Source organism: Thermobia domestica, chromosome 3, assembly GCF_964235325.1.
Source record: "Thermobia domestica chromosome 3, izTheDome1.hap1.1, whole genome shotgun sequence".
Lineage (NCBI taxonomy): Eukaryota > Metazoa > Arthropoda > Insecta > Zygentoma > Lepismatidae > Thermobia > Thermobia domestica.
The window spans coordinates 146467961-146492310 of NC_137456.1; the positions used below are offsets into that span (position 1 = coordinate 146467961).

Genomic DNA, 24350 nt, shown 5'->3' on the forward strand with positions numbered 1-24350 from the left:
AAAAAACATGCACTGATAATATCATATCTCTAATTATTTATTGTAGAAGTGATTTTCAGTTCATGATTTAATAAAATAAGAACAATCTGAAAGTACAAATTTAACAGCACTGTTAGTTTTGATTATTTATTTTGTTGAATACTTGAGAAATCTTAATAAATTCTATATTATACATGCATGTGCCAACCAAGATATTGTAAAACTCAGTATAAACGACGAAGCATGTTGGCTCTGAAAGTTTCTTTAATTACATTCTTTGCGTCTGAAGGCTACAAGTGAACTTTGTATTAGATGTTAAAAAATTTATATAAAATGTGAAATCGCGAAAGTTTTCTCACTATATTTTCAAATGTTATTAGGGTTTGATACCACGGTTTTGTCTTAATGATTTCCTCAAATTGATTTACAACTATTTCCAAAGTAAGCTTAAAAAGAAAACTTGTTTCTTAATATATGCCCTAACTTTTAATACTCAGTAATTACAATTATTGTAAAATGTATGAATGAGTATATAATTGAATATTGAAATTTAAAAGTTGTACTTACCACATTCATATTCATCTGTGCCATCGTTACAATCTGTATTATTATCGCAAACATAAGATTTTGGGATGCATTGTCCAGAATTGCATCGGAATTCATGTTCCTGACAGGTGATGTTACCTAATTAAATACAACAATGTATTATTTAGAACTTATTCTGCAGAAGAAAGATGAACATAATACGCTATGTTAGCTAATATAATAAACAGATCTTCGTTCACTTAAAAAGTACATTTTAGTTTTAAAATAAGTATTAGATATTTACAGTTTGGAATTTTACGTACTGAAGGATACTCACTAGATACGATAAAATTAACTTCTATAATTGCTTATTAAGTAATTAGTGATTTTTATTTGCGCTAATTTCGTGAAAACAACTTAAGTAAAACCACTCATACTCTAAGAGGTATATCTTTACATAATTAATTTACTTAGCTTACCTTAAAAGATAAAAACAGGAAGAAAGAATGGTTTAGTAATATTTTCCAATATACATAATTTCTTCGAATAGCACTTAGAAAAATGTTAATAATTCACTGAGTTTGGCTTAAAGGCAATTAGATAGGATGAAGATCAATATAGTATGAGTTATCAGAAAGCTTCTTCAAAATTAAGGTAAAATTATATCTAACGTTTCGGAGGTTTTAATTTTGCAGGTGAAATTACTTTTATTACAGAAGTGGGATTTTAAGAACATAAAAAAGGAAGGGAACATTTATTGCCTATTTCCACAGAGTAAGGTGATAGTATTTTCGAGCATTTTGCAATATTTTATACATATCTAAATTATTACTACTTTGCGCAGAATGAAAAGTATTCTTGAACAAAAGTATAATTTTCTTTAATTCAATGATCTCAAATTGACAAACTTCTTCAAACCGTTTTGGTTCCGTAGACTATTGCACATATATTCACACATGATAAATATCAATGGAACAAGAACAGTTTAATTTATACTTTATTTTATTTAGAATTGTTCCTTGCTGATGTTTACAAAAATATCTCCCACAAATATTTCGAATTGATTACATCCAATTTTGATTTTGATAAAGATAATCCAGAAAAAATATTAGATTGTGGTTTGTTAATATCTGTGTTTATTTATAAATAGTAAAATGTGAAATATAGAAAATAAATAGTTTCCGAAATTTGTTTTTTACGTATGGTCCAATATTAGAGTAAAGTAGTTATGTTGTTCTATTATCTGTAGAAACCATGCGAGGTTATTATCTTATTTTTGATTTGTTGTATATACTGTGGCAGTACCCGAATTTAATCAGAATTTCATGTATAATAATTTTATTTTTATTGATCAATTTTTATTTATTTTATGGATATCGGGTTTTATAAAATAATGAGGTGAAGGTAAACAACTGTTAAGAATCGAGATTAACGCAAGCTGATGCAAATGTATTATTTAATCGTCAGCAAGATTCAGAAAACAAAAATGCACAATGGAGAGTCTGCGAATGCAGGAAGACAATGTATGTAATGCGTTAACTCCTACATAAACGACATTGTGTAAATCATGAAAAGTAATTGTAATCTGTTTGTGAACATTTCACACATTCACGGATATGAGGAAATTGCCTAGAATCGGGAAATCGGAGTGTGTCGAGTGTTGCAGTTTTTGAGTCTTGACACGAGGAAGAATTTGTTTTTCCAAATGAAAGGAGGTCACACGTGCCCAGCAGCAGACGACGCCGGAAATTCAAGAACGGAGAAGTTGAACAAAACCAAGAGACAGGAGGTCTTCTGGACAGATGGACAGATGGAGACAGAGAGAACCGTGTGTTCGATAGACGGAGATCTGAATGTTCGACAGATAGGAAACCGTGAGTTCTATTGAAAGAGAAGTCATCGCGATTTGGATGGAAGCTTCAGCTTTTAGAGAAGTTCCATTATTTTATTAAAGAAGTTCTACGATTCATCTAGAGCATTGGGGTGAGACCAGACTCAATGCTAAGCAGCAACGCCTGTCCATAGAAGTATCAACTTGGCGATACTGGATTCAACTCGTCAACACCGAGGTCATCAGCGAACGTCATCTGGAAGAGAACTGAAAGGTATGTGTTTCTCCTATTCAGGATTCAATTGCTCAATGCTCGATAAGCGATACTCGTCTGGCAAAGTTTCCGCATATCCGTACTAAAATTCACAACACCCACATTCATTACATTTTACTGAATAAGAAATACAGTTGTTATCTAAGCATTGAAATCAATGTTTTATTATAAACCTCTCGCATATGAATTTGAGAACTTGCCCACTCATTCTAGATGGTGAGTGGAAGGCGCTCAGCTCAATTCAATTTTGCATCCCCAAATTAGGCACGAATTGAGCCGGGTTGTCATGGTGGAGATGCTGGGTAGCTTAGGCCATTTTGTAGCGATCCTAGTACAATACTGGGGTTGTCATGGTTGTAGATGCTGGTTTCGATTCCAGTAAAAAGCACAAGTAAAATAGGTAAATTGGTTCTTAGTAATACTAAGTCCCTCCCATCCCACCCTATCATGGCGGAGATGATCTGGGTCTTTCTCAGAGAAATATTTTTGTAAAGATTCTAGTACAATACCGAGGTTATTATGTTATATCAGTGATTATTAAACCCACCCTTCCCACCCTGTTTACGATGAAATTAAGGTTACAAATATCTCAAGTATTTTCTCGAAATTAGCAATATAGGTTTAGTTGTAAGGTTTTAGTTATAAGTAAGATTTTACGAAACATGATTATAGTTTAAGCGATAGGAATAATTCCCACCTACTCACCCAAGCGAATATTTTAGATGCTCGAAATGTAAGTATTATACGAATAATAAGAATTGAATTAAATAGTAATTAAATGAGTGACGATACAATTCGTACTAGAGCACAAAAAGCAGGTAGAGGTGTACAAGTCGGAAGTATATTCAATATTGCAACTTCAAGTAGAAAGAAGCAAGTTAAAGTAACAGAACAAGAAGGTGCTAAACCAAGTTTAAAATTAGGTCCTGTAGAGAATTTTCCTTTTATTCCAGTAGCGAAGTCATACACTGAGAATTTCGAGTCTATCTTTCCGTTTGAAAGTAGTGTTATAAATAATAAACAGTCTAGTAGTGAAAACAGTAGTTCGCAAGAAAACAAAATGACGACCAGTGTGATGTTTTATTCGGACGTTAATAAACTCCCGAAATTTGATTTAAAAACGGATAATGATATCGTAGGATTTTTCGATGAGTTTGACGACGCGTGTCAAATGGCAGGCGTAACAGAAGATAAAAGGAAAGAGCTTTTGCCAAGCGTATTTAAGGGAAACGGTAGGCAATGGATTAAGGTATTTTTGAAAAGACGGAATACCAGTGTCATAGGTTATAAAGAGCTACAAAAGAATATTATTGATGAATTTACGAGAACTAATGTTACATTGGACATAGAAGAAAAGATTAGGGAAAGGTTACATCTCGAGGATGAACCTATTATCAATTATGTCTATGATATGTTGGTGCTATGTGAAAGGTTAGACTCTAGCATGGATGATAAGAAAAAAATTGGAATCTTAGTAGGTGGCCTTCAGCCATATTTTATGGAGAAAGTGGGGACGATTTCGTATTCCACAATATATAAGTTTGTTGAAGATCTCCAGAAAATAGAGAAAAAGAAATGTAAAGTAGACAAACGTGTTAAGAGAGAAAATGGAAAGGTTACGATGAAGGATCTACTTAAGAAAGTGCGTGAGCAAGTAGAAGAGGATGATAGTGACATTGAAGTAGACAAGTTATTACTAAAGAGAGAAATTAGGAATAGGGACGAAGTGAAAATTAAACAAGAGCCCCAGAGTATCACCCAATTAAGTGAATTAGAGAAAAAGATAGAAAAGCTACAGCTGACTTTAGCTGCGAAGTTTCAAGACCAGGATGATAGAGAGGATAGACGAGATAGGGAGTCTAAACAACAAAACAACGGAAATAATTTTAGAGGAAACAAGAATTTTAGAAATAAAGGACGAAACTTTTATAGGAATAATGGTAATAGAAGTTGGAACCGTGATAATGGTAATTTCAATAGGAATAGAGGCAATTATGACTATAATATTAGAAGAGGATATAGGAATAACAATTGGCGTGGTAATCGTGGTGGAAAAAGGACAAATTATTGGCAACAACGTGGGAGTTGTTGTGGTAGTCGTTCTAATGGTCCGTCATGGTGTCAAAATCAAGGGCAGATGAATGGTTAAGTGCAATATGTACCGGTTGTACCAAATCAGATTAATGGAACAACATATTATCAGGCTTCAAATACAAATAATTTAAACTAAGTAATACTGTAAATGACGGGGGCGCATTTACAGGAAGTAAAACAAAGATTAGAGAAATTGTAGCCTCTACAGTAAACGAGAATAATATGTTGTATGTACCGATAGAAGTCGATGGGCGAAAACATAAGGCATTAATCGATACAGGTTCGCAGATATCTATCGTAAATGAAAATCTAGTTCCACCAAGCGCTAAAGTAATTTCTAAGCCAACACGAATACGTGGTATAACACAGAATGTGTTAGTAGTAAACAAGATAGCTATTATAAGATTCAAGATGGCTGGTCAAACGTTTCATTTGGAGTTTCGTGTAGTAAAAGATTTTCCGTATCAAGTTTTGATCGGAAATGATTTTCTGCAAAGTCAAAATTGTCAAATAAATTACGGACAGAATAAATTAACATTACAGAGATTTGGAAAACTACGGTTTAGAAAGAGGGAAGAACAGGAATCTGTTACTGTATTGGAAAATGCATCTATTGGCTTGAGATATAGTATTAGACCGAAATGGGTTTTAGGTCACAAGGTACGATTGTTACCTAGGACGAAAACAACAGTAGAGGTTAATTTAGTCAATTCATGGAATAACAAGGAGTACTTGTTAGAGCCAGACAGGAGTATAGAACGCCAATGTAATGTCTTAATCCCGCGTGTACTTTTATCGGCAGAGAATAACAAAATTGAGATAGTAAATCCATCTAACAGATTTGTTATGTTAAGAGCGAACGTAACATTAGGACAAGCAGAAGAATGCATAGATGAGGAAGAATTAAAGCAGGAAGAATTGTCAAATGAGGATATAGAAGGTATTTTAAGGTCAAGGAAGAACTTTGACAAATCTCGATTAAAGTTTGGAGAAGAAACAAGACCTGAGATTAAACAGCAAATTGAGAAGTTATGTTTTAATTACGCAGACATTTTTGCATGGCAAGAGGACGAATTAGTTCAGGTTAAGCATTTCCAGCATCAGATCGAGTTAGAGACTAAAGTACCGTTCAGGAGACATCAGTATCCCATTCTAATCGCACTCAAGGACAAAGTAAAAGAACAGATTAATATTTTGCTAAAACAGGGCATTATAGAGGAAAGTTCAAGTGCTTATAATTCTCCTATGCTGTTTATACAGAAACCGTCAGGGGGTATTCGTGCAGTTTTGGACTGTAGATTTTTAAATAAATGCGTTAAATTACATAGCATTGCACTGCCTCCAATCCATCAGATATTAACATGCATGGGAGGACATAAATATTTTAGCATTTTAGATGTCAAATCTGCTTATCACCAAGTTCCCATCTCTGAAGAGTCTCGAGGGTATACTGCATTTAACATACCAGGCGTAGGAGCCTATTCATATCGTGTTTTGCCTATGGGATATCTCCAAGCGCCCGCAATCTACACAAAGATAATGGCAATGACCTTGGCCGATGTAAATCCAGAGTCCGTATCCTATTATATGGACGACGTATTCCTTTATACCGATGAACAAGGGAAAATGGTAGATGTACTGCAATCAGTGTTCAAAAGGTTGAGACATTATGGTCTCAAGTTGTCAGTAGAGAAGTGCCAGTTTGTTGAAAGGAAAATTTTAGCCCTTGGTCACATTGTAAGCGATGCAGGTTACGAGGTTAGGCCAAAAATTATACACGTTAAGCAACTTAAGTCATTCCTCGGACTAACGAATTACGTTAGGAAATTTTGTAAAGATTATGCTAAGATAACTTCAATTTTCCAACCAATTTTGAAAAAGGGACATAAATTTGAGTGGAACGAGTCATACCAACAGGCGTTTGAAAAGCTGAAATTGGCATTGATGAATGCACCATTGTTAGCCCCGTTTAGAGAGGAGTTAGAAACGAGGGTGTACACGGATGCATCAACAAGTTCGATTGGTGGCGTCCTTATGCAGAAACAAGCTAATGGTGAATGGACACCAGTAGCGTATTACAGTCGTGTACTAAGACCACAGGAAAAAACGAGACATATAGTAGAATTGGAAATTTTAGCAGTGATTAGTTCCTTAAGAGCGTTCAATTACTATTTGTTTAATAAGGAGTTTGAACTGTATACCGATTGTAAAGCGCTAAAGTATCTTCAAACATCGCCGAAGTTAGCTCCAAAACTTGTGCGGTGGAGTCTTGACTTAGCACATTACAAGTATACGCCGGTGCATTGTCCTGGAGAAAAGAATCCGAGTGATATTTTGTCTAGGAATACTGACATTGAACCAACAACGGACGATGTAGAGTTGGAAACATTGAAAGTAAATACTGAGGATTTGCAAGTCAATTTGACTTTTGAAAAAATATCGACGTAGGGGAATTACAACGTAAAGATCCATTTTTTGGCCCTATAATGCAGGTATGTATCATACGTTGGATCGATCTAAATGCGAATTTAAGAGCTTTTTGTATTTCTGTGAACAGATAACATTAGATGACGAAGCAAAATGTCTTAACAATATCGTTTTTAACGGATCACTATGTGGTTGTCAACAACGAACAGAGAAATACTTAGGGAATGTAGTTTATAGATATACTCATGCTGGATTATTGTATTCGTCATTAGTAAAAGGATACATAACCTAATTAGGAAATCATCACGAAGTCACATCAACGAAAGTAAATTTTGGAAATAATTGTTCTTATTTTATTAAGTACAGCCTATTTGATAATTTAATCTTTGGAGAATTGGCAATTCCAACGAAAAAAGTAATAAATGTCAACAATAAACATCTAAATTTAATAGGAAATTGGACGCAAAAACAATTAAATTTCAGTTTACATCACGAAGAACTCAATAGTCTAGCCGAAAATTTGTTAAAATTAAAAGTGGATAATACTGTACCATTGTTAATAATTAAAACAAACTATATAATGTATGTAATTGCAGCCATTATACTCGTTTTAGTGGTTTCTGTTGTTGCTTTAATAATATTGTATTGTAGATTGTATAAATCAATAAGGAAGTATAAATTGGAAAGCAATGAACCATAATAACAATAACAATAACAATAATATCATTTAATGATACATAGTATAAAATTTATTTATGTTATAGTGCGCGAAAACTCACGAAAATTTTGTAAACAATGAAGTCATGGATTGGTAAATCGTTGAAAAAAATGAAAACAAATGTAAACAAACAAGTAGGAAGTATCAATTGCGCATACGAATCATGCACTAGGTACTCACCAAACTAGGTACAGCCATCACCAACAGTAAACACCATCACCAAATGTAAGAATGAATTGAAGTAAAGAAAGTCTATAGATCATAATAGTTCATAGTACCCAACAGAATTGATCGTATTGTATTACCGTACCGAACGATGTCCCATTTACGTTTCAGGTGTAAATGAAAAAAATGGAAAAATAAGGATAGAAATAGATGAGAATAGATAACCTAGATAAATCTAGGATAGTAACATCAAAGGAGGATAGATAAAGTCAAGAATGTCCAAGAAGGATAAAGAAAAATAGGAGTAGAAAATAATAGAAAATTAATAATAATAGTAAAAATAGTTATTAATAGATAAAATAGATAAAATAGAAGTAGATTACTATTATTGTATTAATACTTAAAATATATACATAAATATTACGATTATTTATAGAAAATATAGAATAATTAAATTTGTTTAATATTTACATTGTGAATTAAAGGGTTAACATCTATGAATAAGCATAGATACAGCGAGATATAGTTCACGAAGAGTATAGAAGAACGATTAATTAAAATAGGATTAATATATTTAATGGTTATTTTCCGTGTAAGAAATTATTTTTAGAAAAGAAAAGCAAATAATATAATATATTTATGATATAATTGGTAATAATCAATCGATATTGATTAAAAATAATGATTGGAATTATTTATTTCATCGTTGGATTTACTTTGAAAGCGCTACAGGCAATGATCATATGGAAGTCCGTAATCATTTGCGTCAAAACATTCAGTGAGCTCTGCACGCCAAGAGGTGAAAAATTGAACAGAGACCCTGTGAAAGACTAGAATTACTCTCCATTCCAGGTCCCAGTAAACACTGCAGACGAAAAGCGAACAGTTCCGAGAAAGCACGAATGATTACGAAATCTATCTCGCCCAGCAGTTAACTTTCCAGCCGAAACGAACATCCTAGTCCAAGCGTAAAATCAAAGAAATGTTATTTTAAATTACAGAAAATAAAGATATTAGATATAATTAACGATATTTAAGTATGTAGATTGTTAAAATAAGGTTTAAATGATACAAAAACGTACGTTAGAAGACATAATTCTAAACATATGGAAATATAGTGAATATAGTTTTGTATTATTTTTAATGAAGAAAACGTCGGAAAATACGAGTTTTTAAGTGTAAAATAGAATCTAGAACTCATAAGTAACTAAGTTTTTACACACAATTATAGTTTTAACGGTCCTTCACTAGCATTACTTCGAAAGTAGCAAGTGTGTTAGACACAGTAGAGAACAATATAAGCCTGCTTCAACAACACGCGAATTATAGTCGCAAAAAGTGTAAGCAGACACAAGCTAGGAATAATAATTATTCAAATAATTATAGTAAATATGATTTTCTACAAATTTTAAGTAGGCCTATCCCGACTTTATCTATTTCTCGTCTATTTCAGATAATATCCAAAACAAGGAAAATGGACATCGAAACAACTTTATTAATAACATCTACGTTAGTTTAAGAAGTATATTAGGTATAGTAGTAATTATTACAAGTTATATTTCAGTAAGATTAGGTAAGCTAGAGAGAAAATACGTAAATAGCGTAAGAGATAGTAAGAATAGTGTAAGATCAAATATACAATTAGATGTAAGTGGTAAAGATGAGTCTTAAACTTACGTACTTTCACAAGTTTCTCCCCTCTATGCCACAATATTAAATAAGAATAAACCACCACTTAATAACATAAAACAAAGCACTGATAACACAATTTTTAGTAATTTGCCAGATTGTAGTAAAGCATTTCGTAGTATTAGCACTGAAACTGAATTGAAGAATACACAAATGAACCACACCACTAAAGAAGAAGAGGCACACACCAATACACAAATGGGACACAGTGAAACCAGGAAATCTAACGTTTTTGTTGGAAATTCCGGAAAACACGGAAAAACTGAGTGCCGGACAGACATCAACACAGAGTTTTTCTTCCCATGTGACGTCATTATATTGTAAAACACGAAATTTTTGCGAAATTATGAAAATTTCGTAGTGCGTTTCGACATCAAGTGTACATGGAACCAAAGCGACGCGCAAATGGGAGTGCCAGCGTGGATGTAGTTTTAGACTTGGGTAAATTTTGCTGAATTTGCAGTTGCCGCCCAGGAATTTTCTCAGTGTAGCAAATGCCCTAAAGAAGGATTTTATTCTTCCACAGTGAAAAATTCAGTGTTCAGTTTTTATTGAAAAATAAAAGTGATGATATTTTGCGATTTATTTTAGTGCTACAATTCCATTATAAGTGAATATGTTTTAATTATTCGTAAAAAGTTTTATCTTTTTAGATTTGAAGTGTAAGACAACTGGAATGGACAAATGAAATCTGTTACTGATACTGTCAACAAATGTTTGAGTTGGTAAGTATGGACAACTAAGTAATGTAAAGTTCCAGTAATACGAAACCTAAGCTGAAGTGCGGGGTTCTTCGCAATTAAGAGTACTTTTGCTTTTACATACATATTCTTTCGCACAGAGTACTTGTGCTCATCTCATGCTCATCTCATAATTCTAGTACATCTTACAAGATGTCGTGTGTGTACACTTTTGAATATAGAGATATTGATGTATATGTTTCACGTTATTTTTTTACTAATTAATGAAGATGATTAAAAGATTGAATATATATATTATGTTAATGATCAGGTGTAGGAAAACAGTTATTGGTTTAATGATATTGATTTATGTAGATACACATGTTTCACTTATTTATTTTCAAGTTTATGTTTATTTTCAGTGTTATTTATTTTCATATGTTGTATATATCTACAGGGAGTTCTGTAATATCACGACCTCTTACGAGATCTAAATTGGATAGCGTAGCTACCAAGGTTTTAAGGGGGGACATGTGGCAGTACCCGAATTTAATCAGAATTTCATGTATAATAATTTTATTTTTATTGATCAATTTTTATTTATTTTATGGATATCGGGTTTTATAAAATAATGAGGTGAAGGTAAACAACTGTTAAGAATCGAGATTAACGTAAGCTGATGCAAATGTATTATTTAATCGTCAGCAAGATTCAGAAAACAAAAATGCACAATGGAGAGTCTGCGAATGCAGGAAGACAATGTATGTAATGCGTTAACTCCTACATAAACGACATTGTGTAAATCATGAAAAGTAATTGTAATCTGTTTGTGAACATTTCACACATTCACGGATATGAGGAAATTGCCTAGAATCGGGAAATCGGAATGTGTCGAGTGTTGCAGTTTTTGAGTTTTGACACGAGGAAGAATTTGTTTTTCCAAATGAAAGGAGGTCACACGTGCCCAGCAGCAGACGACGCCGGAAATTCAAGAACGGAGAAGTTGAACAAAACCAAGAGACAGGAGGTCTTCTGGACAGATGGACAGATGGAGACAGAGAGAACCGTGTGTTCGATAGACGGAGATCTGAATGTTCGACAGATAGGAAACCGTGAGTTCTATTGAAAGAGAAGTCATCGCGATTTGGATGGAAGCTTCAGCTTTTAGAGAAGTTCCATTATTTTATTAAAGAAGTTCTACGATTCATCTAGAGCATTGGGGTGAGACCAGACTCAATGCTAAGCAGCAACGCCTGTCCATAGAAGTATCAACTTGGCGATACTGGATTCAACTCGTCAACACCGAGGTCATCAGCGAACGTCATCTGGAAGAGAACTGAAAGGTATGTGTTTCTCCTATTCAGGATTCAGTTGCTCAATGCTCGATAAGCGATACTCGTCTGGCAAAGTTTCCGCATATCCGTACTAAAATTCACAACACCCACATTCATTACATTTTACTGAATAAGAAATACAGTTGTTATCTAAGCATTGAAATCAATGTTTTATTATAAACCTCTCGCATATCAATTTGAGAACTTGCCCACTCATTCTAGATGGTGAGTGGAAGGCGCTCAGCTCAATTCAATTTTGCATCCCCAAGTTAGGCACGAATTGAGCCGGGTTGTCAATACTAACTTTACATGTACGAAAATATGAATTTTATATTTCATACACGATGCATATAAACACCTAAATTCAATTTGAATGAAAATATGAAATTCAGTTTATTTAAAATTTGGGGATTACGTAACTATTGAAAATCGATTACAGCGACAAGTATTAAAAAACCTATAAATTATTCTATACAAATTGTAACTCAAAATCATTGCAAACCTTCTTTGCCATTTAAAATGACCATGTGTACCTAGTTTGCTGTGAATAAAGATTAAGCTAATTACTAATCTACTTTATTACCGTATTTAGTTAATTAATTTTTTTTTGTATTATGAGGATTGTTCTATTAGAATTCTTCAGCGTATTTAAATTACGAGAAATTAGTTTCTTTAACTAATAGAAGCAATAGGGTTCAAATGTGTACAAATGACGAACACGGGGAAACTATTTGTCTGAGTTAAAATTTGGCTGGTTTTTAATAAGTCAGATTTATAGTTTCGAAGCAATGATAAATACTATTTTTTATTTAAAGTAGAAATTTGTTTTTAGCATTTATAAGGACATATTTTCTAAGAGTTGCTCAAATGGCGTACGTAGATTAAATATCGTTTACATAATTTATTACACATTTATTTTTATTAGCATATATATACACATTTTAAGTAAGGTTACAACTTTCCTGGTTATTCATTCCACTCAGAGAACAGCACATCTTCAAACTTAAATTCTTGTTGCCCTTTACAACCGTAAGTCTCTCCTTTCACTTTGTCGATTGCATGAATCATCTGAACACTAGTTGCTTGGTGTATGTCCATCTCCTCTGAAACTCCATGAGTAGATTTTGAGGGTCCATTTTCGCTATATTTCTCAAGAGCTTTTGTCGCTATGATGTTGGTCATTGCCCACGAGACTCATTTAACAATGATGTATTACTACTGTGACATGGCAAGGAGATATTTTATGGTTATTCACCATTCTTGGCCAAATGTATCGTTTATACTTTTGCCTCTTGCTGTGCAGAATATGCCAATTTCAACTTGTGAAGAAGAAACACTTGCAATTGTGTATTCGTTATTTTTTCCATAGAACCCTGTTCAAGTACGCGTTGACTGCCAGCTTCAGAACCTATTTACTAGATGTGCACAGAGTTTGTGACTTTGTGCGCTTGACCTTACTCCATTTACGCTGTGTTACTGAGGGGAAGCAGTTGAATGAAGTCACCAGACATCTAACAGACATTTCATTTTCGGCAGATTGTTAAGGAGATTTATTTAGATCGACTGTTGATACTTTTAAGGTAGAACGGCAAGCCGAAAGGTATAATTCTTTCAAACAGCTAGTAATACGTTTCGGTGAAGAAAACTACATCAGAAAGAAAATTTTTTTGACAAACTTTAGAGAAAATAAAAAGTCGTCTAGAATGCAGTATCTTGAAAAAAGGTATTAACATTTTTGACAATAATTCCATTATCTGCATTAATTTCTGTTTGTAAGGACTATTAGGCATTTAGTGAATGTATCTTTAGATTTCAGTTCAAAATTTGTAAATAAATCAATTTCGACGAAGACTATGCACAGTTGATATTCTTTTTAATGACAAATTGAGAAAATGGACTCATGAAGGGATGCTGAGTAAGTTAATCCATTTACAAATGATATTCTTAACAATTGAAATTAGCTAGCATACGAGGTTTTAACTCTTTTACGAAATGTATATTTATTTGGATATAAAGTGTAAATTATATTATGCTAGCAAGCATTTGATATGAAACCCTAGCTCATTGACTTCATAGAATTTTTAAATATGTAATGTTTGCTAGAGAAGTTCAAAATTGTTTTGAACATATTTTAAGAATTACACTGGAAAAGCCAACACTTAATTATTGATACTTACGTGAACGTAGGGTATCCTTATGGTTATCCTCTAGAAGTTCGAGACATTATATAAAGATATGATTATCTCGTACTTCAATCCCTGCCATGGCATGAGTGGGTATTCATTGCAATACCCACATTTTACCTCATTATTCTCCTTTAGTGTAAAGAAAAATATTTTTCTTTGAATTTAACTCCGATGGTTATGCACTGATACTAAGAGAAACGGCAAAAATCACATAGATTATACTAGTGCAACGACGAAAGTTGGAGAAAATGAGAGAACCCTGAGAAAACCCTCTCACACAGTGGTCATCTTCCACCAAGTAGGGAAAAAGTCATTGGGCGTAGTACTTATTACTAGTATTTTAAGAAAATGTATTAAACCTCTTTCAAAAGAAAAGCGATCAAGAAACTGAAGGTTCGAGATGATAACATGACAAGTGAAATTTATGCTTTTATGAATTATATAGTTTGCCGTGCTGACAGAGAAAGTATATCACATTAAATGTAGTTTTATTATACTAGGATACATCTATATGAATTATACTTGCTAATAAAACTAAAATGTTAAATTGAAAGTTTCTTCACAGATACACACAAAAGATTAAGCACTATTAAGCCTGCGTTTTTCACTTACTATGTTCTCATCTCTAGGTCTTCAAATATAAAATTAGCGTATACTCTAGGATGTTATTCCAAGTACAAAATTCCTTATCTGCAACTGAGTAGGAAGGTCAGGAGCTTCTAAGATAGTTATATTGTCCTGTAAACTTTTATACTCAGTGTGACCTACTTACCGTTGATATGAATGAGAATTATGTACTTCTAATCTTTTATCAATCCTCCATCGACTTATATCATACAAGAAAGAAGCATAGATATGTGAATTAGCACAAAGGGAACAATAACAAAGACGTGTTCTTGTTTTATCATGTTGACGTTTGAATAATCTTTATTCTATAAAATAATTATACAACTAATTTTGCTATCATTGAAACCAGTTTACCTACAATAATAATATGTTGATTTATTTTACAGTTCGATTTTCAATTGCTAATTTAATATATAATAATATCCTGGGTATATTCTGATCATAATTATATCAGACATTTCTTCTTCTGTTTCATTTGAGGCATTCAAGTATGCGTTTTTTTTTCAGATATCCAAGCAAAGATATTTTGCAAATTCGAAAAGGAATCTTCTAGGAGATATGGAAATAGCAATCCGTGAATATTACACATAGTAATAGAGGCAAATAACGAAACATATGAAGAAATTTATCTTTTAATCTCTCTCTCTCTCTCTCTCTCTCTTTATTTCTTTCTCACTATCTACATAATGACGTAACTGTCTCTTTCAAACTAATAGCTTATCAGTTCATTAACAAAGGTAATACTATGAATCAAGTAGAAATTGATAATAAATATTCAAGAGAAATAACTTATGTTAATGATCAATGTTGTTTACAACTTACCACAAGCAAATTCGTCACTGCCGTCCTTGCAATTGCGGACTCCATCACACACGAGTTGCCTTGGGATACACTGATTGGACTTGCACATAAACTGATTTCTTAAACACTTATCTGTTTATGATTACAAAGATATGTGTTAATACAAAATAGTAAAATATACTCTATAATAATTAAGTCTTAACAAAAGTAAAGTAAAATTAAATTTTAAAGAAAGCTTCTGGTTCGAATCAGATCATGGGCTAAGGTGATCTAATAAGAAGTATCGTTTCCTGTTAAGGTGATATTTTTACGTTATAACCATTATCTTTCCTTATTTTTAAATAGAGAAACCTTTTGACATCCCATACATATTTCTTCCCTTGCAACCATTATTACCTGGCCTTTTAGATGTCTGAATATACATATATATGTCATGTAAATTTTGCACTGCATAACTGTATTGTATCTACATATTCTTTTCGTATTATTGGCTACGAACAACTTCGTTGAATCATAAACAGCCCTTGTTTACTTCTGTTATAATTAAATCCCTTATCCATCCACACAGCTCAAAATAAAATTTTGTACTGTATTTATTCTACAATGTTTCTACTTCGAAACGAACGCCTATTTAGTTCATTCTCTGAAGCCTCACACACAATATCCTCTATTATCCTTAAAAGTGTATGTTTAAAATTGATACTTGCAAGAGAAGACATGTATTTTTTAATTTTTCTTCTATGTGCAGTTATTAAGTTATTACTCCCCATCATTTGTTCAAAATATTATCAAATGCCTTCAACTTCAAAAATTGTGAGCGAAATTATCCTTCGTCAATTACATGTTCACATTAAAATTCCTTGATCTGGATAGTGCATCATATTATCTTTATAAAATAATTTGTAGTCTTGGTTGGCGGGTTTTGCAAGACCGATGTTTCTAGTAGTATTTACAGTACGTTTCTAATATCCATACGAGTCTTTGTTGTTTAGGACATTCGTTCGCTTCCTGATATACTTACTCTCATATATTCGGAAAGACTATATCTTTGCTCAATACTAATGGCAGATTTGCAATAATGTTGACAAACCAAGATAAGTAAAGATCCTTGCTTGTTACATTTCCAGCCATCTTTGTTCTTGGATAGACAATCACTTCTGCGTACTTGGTAAACCATATAAACATTAATTTTATATCTTATACAATATGCCATTTCATTTTTAGCATTGATACACCCGACCTTCACAATATTTTAAAGGTAATTAATTTTCAGTTTTAAGTTATAAATAAGGACGTCTCTTTTCCTAAGTTCTTCCATAGTCGAGAATGTATTATTAAATTACTATGACCAATTTATCTTCGAGTGGCCCTCTGCAATTCTGGGATATTCTAAATACCCGTCCCAAATTGTTATATTTTATAGTCTTCATACAATATAAAACTAGACAAGTACAAGTTGAAATATGGAAATGTGAAATTAAGGATGTTACATACTACGAGTATCCTTCAACTTGACACTCTACGTCACTGCTATCGTTGCTTATCATATTTCAAGACCAAAAACATTCTGTTGCGAGATCATAATGAAACTTTATAATAAAAAGATGTGCTGCATTTATTCTTACTACAATCGTCAATACATAGGTATATACCACGATCATCAGATTTCGAGAACAATATGCTGTCAATAACGTATACTATCACAAGATATCAATAACATTCTATAGACATTCACTATCTAGGGCAATATTTTTTTATTTTTGCATTATCATTACGAACTATTTTAATATCATACATAAGTAACTAACAAAATCAGAACATCAATGAACAATGTTGTTCTCTGCATCCTTGATCGACAAGTGATTTACTGACCTTAATATCCCAACAAAATACGTTAACTTTTTGAAGTTAAAGGAAGCTCCTCTCAAAATTTAAAAATATGGTATTCGTTCTTTCATTTTACTTTATTGGGTTTCAGTGAGGGGAAGTGACCGTAGGGGTGAAGTGAATAGAGTTAAGGTTAATGGTATGTAACAACAAAACATGATCGGCGCTGACCTTGCAAACCCCTGTATGCTGAGTATTGAGTCTGCGACTAAAGAAGAAGGTAGTGTACATATGAAAGAAGGGAACTGTTGACTACAGCGAGCACGGATAGCAGCGAAGGTGAGTAGATTTGTGGCCCTTTTTGTTGTTATTTTAATATGGAACAATATGAAACTAGAGCAATTCTTTCCTGAAGTAATCGTGTTGTACCCAATTCTTCCACAGCAGCTGAGTCAATTGTTAGATACGCATGTATATAGATATGCCTCAATACATAGTGAACATAAAGATACAAAGCATGTTTTGAAAAAAGACGACGAGGTGTTGTGAAGTTACTAACATACTTTGGGGTGATGTAAATAGTCCTGTTAATCATTCCATATTTCATTAAGCATTAATAATTAATCATTAATCATTCCATGTATACAATATGGACCGAACAACGTATTTGCCAGCAACTAGCAACCAGCTACTAACTGACTAACTACTAGTTTCTACTTTGTATTTCTATTTCTGCACGATCGGCCTTAATATTGTCCTCTCATTGCATCAAGATTTTAATAATGGTAGTTTTCCGATTTGATTTTCAGTTGAAACTTTGCAAGAATTTCTACTTTCTTTCATTCTGACTACGTGACCTGCCCACCTAAGCCCCCTAGATTTGATGACCCTAACAATGTTTGGTGAACTATTTAAATTAAGTAGTTCTTCTTTATGAAGTTTCCGCCATTAATAATTCCGTCCTTCTTGGATCCAAATATTCTTCTTATGATCTTGTTCTCAAATACTTTCAGTCTATGTTCCTCTCTCAGAGTAAGCGAGCATGCTTCACAACCATACAGAACAACATACATGATTATCGTTTTACATATTTTAAGCTTCAAATTCCTCGACAGAATTCGTGGCGACAAAAGATTTTGAACGGAATAATAACAAGAATTCCCTGCCTTTAGCTGGCATTTAATTTCTTCGTGAGTATGGTTTTGGTCTGTTAATATTGGTGCTAGATATTTGAAAGTATCCATCTCATCGAAAGTATTATTTGATATGTTAACGTATCCATCATTTGAGGTATTACTATCTTGACAAATATTTTTATTTTTGTTTGGACTTTTTCTATTGCGCCTGCCTATTTCTTTTACTGGGTATTACTGTATGTGTTCTTTGATGTAGCGAAATTACTGAGATTTACTATTACCCCTATTCAAAGTCTATAGACTTGTCGGAGCAAACGAAGTTTACTCATAAAGTAGACCTATATTAATAAATATTAATACTATTATCTGACACACGCTATACACAATTATTAATATCCATTCATTTATTTCGTTTCTGGTGTCAACTTTTTACAGAACGTGCCAAATTAGACATGGTTTTATTCTATCACCATTCTCAAAGCAATTAAGTTCAGTTCTGTTGTCATTATTTTCGAATGAAATAACTGTAGATATAACTGGTAATTAGCAAAAATTTCGTAGTACTCAATTTTCAGCTTATTTCTAAGCTAATTTGTTGATTTGATAATGTGGCCAATTAAAACACTATCTCGTTCAGAAGCTGTAAAGTCTTTAAGAAACATAAAACTGTAAGAATTTGAGTAACTCAGACTCTTAGCTAGTAGTTTGTGAGATTTTGGAGCAAAAAGTTTGAGATATATTACAAATATAGTTTTTCTTCTTATTATTTTGAAAAGTCGGGTTTCAGCTCTTCAGATTTCATATGCTATTGAACTTTTAAACTTTTACTGTTCTTCACCATACATATTAAACATTTGGCGACATACATGTTCTACTGTAGTTACATATATAGTTAAGCTCCCTGCTAATATAGTGAGGATATTTTTTGCAGAAAAAAAACTTCTTCACGTTTACAATTATCTGATTATTTACTGTTCATATTGAAATTATATCTGTCAGTTTTACGTTCCACGGTTAATCCATGTAAACTATACAAAACGGTGATGGATAAGATATGGATGATGTTCTGAAATGATTGGGGAAAACACAGAGACGGTGTTTGTTCACTACAAAGACCACTTGGAGCGAATGGAGGTACTATTAGTACACACTCTACTATTGACCACGGAGACCATACTGTACATACTTATCAACACCTCAACAAAAAGCATTGCTGCAACAATGATTTTTGCTAGTTTGCAATATTGTTTCTTAGAGCAAGAAGAACCCATATTCAGGGTGTTCCAGTTTTACTAAGTTTCATCAAGGAAACTGCTTTCGTAGTACTCTAGCAGTGATGGTATAATATGAGGTATCACACTGAAACACTTTGTACCATAAATATAGGAATATATGTTGCACTAAACAAAAATGAATCTTTGAGTTGAGATTAAGTTAATATTTATACAGTTATCATTAACAAACTTGGTATAGAATTACAAACTCGTTAAGTATCTTAATATAAGAAAACGTTTGGCCGCGACTTTCGTCGGATACGAAAAGAACATGAACTTTTTTCGACGAAATTCCAGAATAAACCTTTTTCTCATATTGAGTCTGTGAACGTGCATTCGAAGTTTCTAGGTTTATTACATGAACAACATGCATATTTCTAATTTTAAGTTACTTTATTATGACTCCCTATAATATATATGCTCTCTCTAAATATGAGAGATTTAAAAATTACTTTGTGTTTACGTTATTCTAACTTATGCTTACATAATAATACTTACTTGGAAACCGTGAGACACTTGTATCAGATGTGACGTAACAGCATATAAGAAGAAGCACAACTAATGATTTGACGATATCCATCTTTTATCCTACGAAATGAATTAGTAATATTATTATTTGATTTCGTTATTATTAAAAGGAATATGAGCGTATTAATAAAATATTTGGTACAAAATTAAGTTAATTTAATTACTAATAAAAACGCAATATATTGTTATGGTTATGAAGTGAATGAGGTTTTATTGTCATATACTAAACACACAGACCCTCTCGGTTGGTCTACTTGAGTTCTGTAGAAACACACACACACACACACACACACACACACATATATATATATATATATATATATATATATATATATATATATATATATATATATATATATATATATAACCTGTAAAACTGCTCTCTCTAAATATGAGAGATTTAGTTATCTCATGAGACTGATTAACTTCTTATACACAATTTCATTTCAATTTTGATTGAAAATGGTTTCCGGTTTTTAAAATATAAAAGTTTCTCAAACAACAAGTTAGATATGGATCGATATTGGACTTGTGCGAAAGAAATGTTGTCATTGACACGTGATAAGAAACTCATCTCAGAAAACAACACAGGGATAAACAAACGTCACGCGTTTATCGTTACACACATCTCCATACCGTAAAAATCACCAACATCTAGTGGCCCAAATGCCGATAAATGTCGATCGTCGATATAGCAACGCATCGAAGGATTGCCGCTAGTCTGCCGCTGGCGGCTGGGGTTTGTCCAGTCGAAACAGATATCTAGAGTCGTGGTGTTGAAGTTGCTACCGCATAGCCGGGAGGACTTTATTTTGATCAGCGCTCCTTCGATTGGTCGTGGACAAACGCGAAGTGACCAACACGAACTATCACGAGACATATGCATGTGGTTATTATTATATATTATTTTTTCCTGACGGATTGTTCTTAAAGTGAGCTTCGGGAGTCAAGGGTAGCTCCTGCTTCTACATCATGAAGTACAAAATCTTTAGATGAGTGTGTATAACTGTATAAATTTGGATCGCAACTGTCACCAATCATTAGAAACTAAATATGGGAGAACTATGAAATAAATGAATAGGTGCGTGTCATTTTATTATAAATTTACATAACAAACCCATTTTATGTGACCGCAAACGGCTATTATCGAATATAAACGGTTATAGGAACACTGTGATTGGCCAAATTAAAAAGACTTCAACGATTTATCCCTCTTCAACCTAAGTGTTCTAAATCGCTTCCGTGGGTAAGTCACGCACCTAGTAATCATGAGGTTGGTGGTTCACGTCCACTCCGGCCTACTTTATTTTTTATTTTTTGTTTTTAGAATCACTTTAACGTAAATAAATCACGCATATAGAGATTTAACATTGTTTGTGAAGTAGTTTTTTTTTTTTGTTGTTGTTGTTCATTGGCGTTTCGTCGCGTCCTTGCCGCTGGTGGTATAATTTTCAAAACAAAAGTGGGGAACCGCGAATCGTCACTGCGGGCCCGCCGATTTTTGGCGGGAGGTCGCTAGTTGCCTATCTGTGGTTTACCAAAGCTTACGGCATGGGGCTGTGCACACCGGGTAATCGGGCTAGGGCACAAAGACAGTCAAAAGATAGTGCTTTGATTAATAGGACTGTGAAGTTGCACTATGGAGAACAAAGACCTATAAGTGATTTTTGTTTACGAATATAAACTTGGACATTCTTCATAGCAAGCAAAAAATGTATTTGAAAGAAACGCAAAAATGGCCATTGTTTTTTCTTCTAATATCGTTTCAGTGCTGCTTTTTCAAATGAGTTCTGTAGACAATGACCAACATCATGTTCGGATGAGTTTCCTAGGAAGCTCTTTGAAAGGGTTGTTCTGAAAAGTGTTGTTTCCATTGCAGGCGAGTTTCCATACTACTGTCATTTGTCGGCTCCGTAGAGTCAGTAAACCAAAAGATTTGGAATCATGGGTGCAATATGAGTTAGCACCACAAAACAAGATTTCCTATTTCGAGGTGTGCACTTCTCTAAGTAGAGATGCAAGGGCTCGGAAAAAAAACGGATTTTTTAAAAAAAAAAAACTCGTTTTTTTGTGCTTCGCTTTTTTGCATGGGAAATTTTGGGCTTTTTTCAAAATTCTGCTTTAAATTGATCAACCAGATTTTGTTTTGCTTCTCTATAACACAAAAAGTCATTTAATTAGTGGTTGATACCGATAATAATATAAAACCTCGAAAATAAACCATGGATTTCGAAAAGATATTTCAAATAGTTTTACTTCTCAACATATTTACATCATGAATTCCAAAGGAATAACCAATGTATATAATAAGATTTTTTAACCTCCTACATACAAAAGTAAGCAGGGTTGGCAAAAACCATGGTTGTTTTTAAAAATGCCAAAAACCCGTTTTTTTGGGGGGGGGTTAAGCTAGGTTTTTTTGGTTTAAAGCAGGTTTTTTGGGGTTTAGATATTTTGCTTTATGTATTTATATCACATATTGACAAAAATAAGTTTGTTTCGCCTTGGTGTTATTATGCAACAACGGGGTTATGCTGGAAGAGGTCACATAAGCTTAAAGAAGTCCGGTCAGTAGATTTCTTAAATTGGGAAACTCCTGCCCTAGGCATTGGGAAAATCCCGTCATAACTCTAAATGTAAAACAATAAGGAAAAAATCATGTTATTGCTTTGCATGTAAAATTTAAAGGTCAACGTATCATAATCAGTATACTAAAACCGACATTTCAAGTTACAAATTTAGTACGTACATATCATTGAAAGTACAATCCAAGCTAATGTTGGAAGCTACGTAGGCAATCGATAAATTTTGCCAATTTCTATCAATATATTTAAGTAACCTTGGCTTCTTTATAAAACAGCAGGCATTCAGGCATGCAGAAGTATACAATTTGGTTTCTGTCGTATGTTCAGGCTTAACATCCTTACGTAATACCGAGGTTATCAAGGAGAATACTTTCGCTTAAAGTTACATCCGAACCGCTACTTTGTTTACGCATGAAAAATGGGTTGTGGTTCGACCGAGAATTGAACATGGGACACCTTGATTAAAAGGTGAAATGGAAATAAAACTAATGCAGATGGTTTAATGTGGGGAAACGTCACCATGAAGTTCACACGATTCGCATTTTTTGTTCTTTTTATTTTTTTGATTTAAACCAGTTGTTTATTAAAAAAAAACAGCTGGTGTAAACCAGCCAACCCTAAAAGTAAATACTTCTTTTAAAAAATACAGAAATAACTAGCAAAATTCTATGTAGTATTTTTCAAAATATTCCATACCCTCTTTTTGAACAAAATAAAATTAAAATAAAACATAAGAAAAATACTTAGACTTATATGATACACTTAAAGGCTGCACATCTAGAGCTTTTGGTTTTGTATATTCTTGAAATTCTACAGACTTTTATAACCACCATCACGATTTACTCAGTCGTCAAGGTTTCTTAAACAAGAACATGGTAACCCTCAATTTCACTATTTTAAGAAATTAGAGATTTTCTGCTGCACAATCCATTTTGAAAGGTGGAAATCTGATTTTTCACATAAGACTATACATGAAAGATTAAACGAAGCGGAATGCGTTGCTGTGTATCTGGTGCTGCATAACTCAGCAATTGAAAATTTGTTAGTTACCATGTTCTTGCCCCATACCCTTCATATCATTATGGAACTCTCCCTACCCCACCACCACCACCAAAAAAAAACGGAGTACGGAATATATTTAAGTAAAGATAAATACAACTGCACAACAAACATGACTGAGTGGAGCTTTTGCGCTTCTATCGGGAAGTCCGGGATTCAACTCAGCATTCGACCATTCTGACAAAGCTTTTCTTCATTCCATCTGCGAAGTAGAAATAGTGCGTGTACTGTGAGTTGGCCGACTTCCTTCCATATTGTTTTTAAATCGTTATTATTACTAATTACCAGCAGTGACGGTTTTGCGAAGGTTAGGGGGGCGGTCTTTCGGACTGAAGCCTGTTCCCCAAAATTACGGAATGTCTAAAATAAACGAAATATCTATTAGTCATGCCTTTACTCATAAACTTTAAGCTCCCGTCAAATAGAAATTACGAATGTTTAGAAAAACTAACATTAGTAAGAAAAAAACTCCCAAAATACTTTTCTAAATCCGCCACTGATTCTCAGTATAAAATGATCTTCAAGATTGTATCCGGAGGATTATTGATAAATATATAAACGAAACGAAATATTAGTTACGCCTGTACTCATAAACTTCAAGCTCCTCCCAA

At 33.2% G+C, this 24350-nt stretch overlaps 1 protein-coding gene across 2 annotated transcripts in view; it reads right to left on the reverse strand.

Annotated features, from left to right (window-relative positions):
- The window catches only part of LOC145680796 (macrophage mannose receptor 1-like), a 46496-nt gene that overhangs the window by 16050 nt on the left and 6096 nt on the right, over positions 1 to 24350 (reverse strand). Inside the window, exons 2-4 of one of the 2 annotated variants that reach the window (XM_081751836.1) lie at positions 20066 to 20155; positions 15352 to 15462; positions 547 to 663 (exon numbers count right to left, since the gene is read on the reverse strand). In XM_081751836.1, the coding sequence (XP_081607962.1) occupies positions 547 to 663; positions 15352 to 15462; positions 20066 to 20147 (310 nt within the window). In that variant the 5' untranslated portion in view covers positions 20148 to 20155. The remainder of the gene's footprint in view (positions 1 to 546; positions 664 to 15351; positions 15463 to 20065; positions 20156 to 24350) is intronic. The other variant, XM_081751837.1, reaches the window with a different exon arrangement.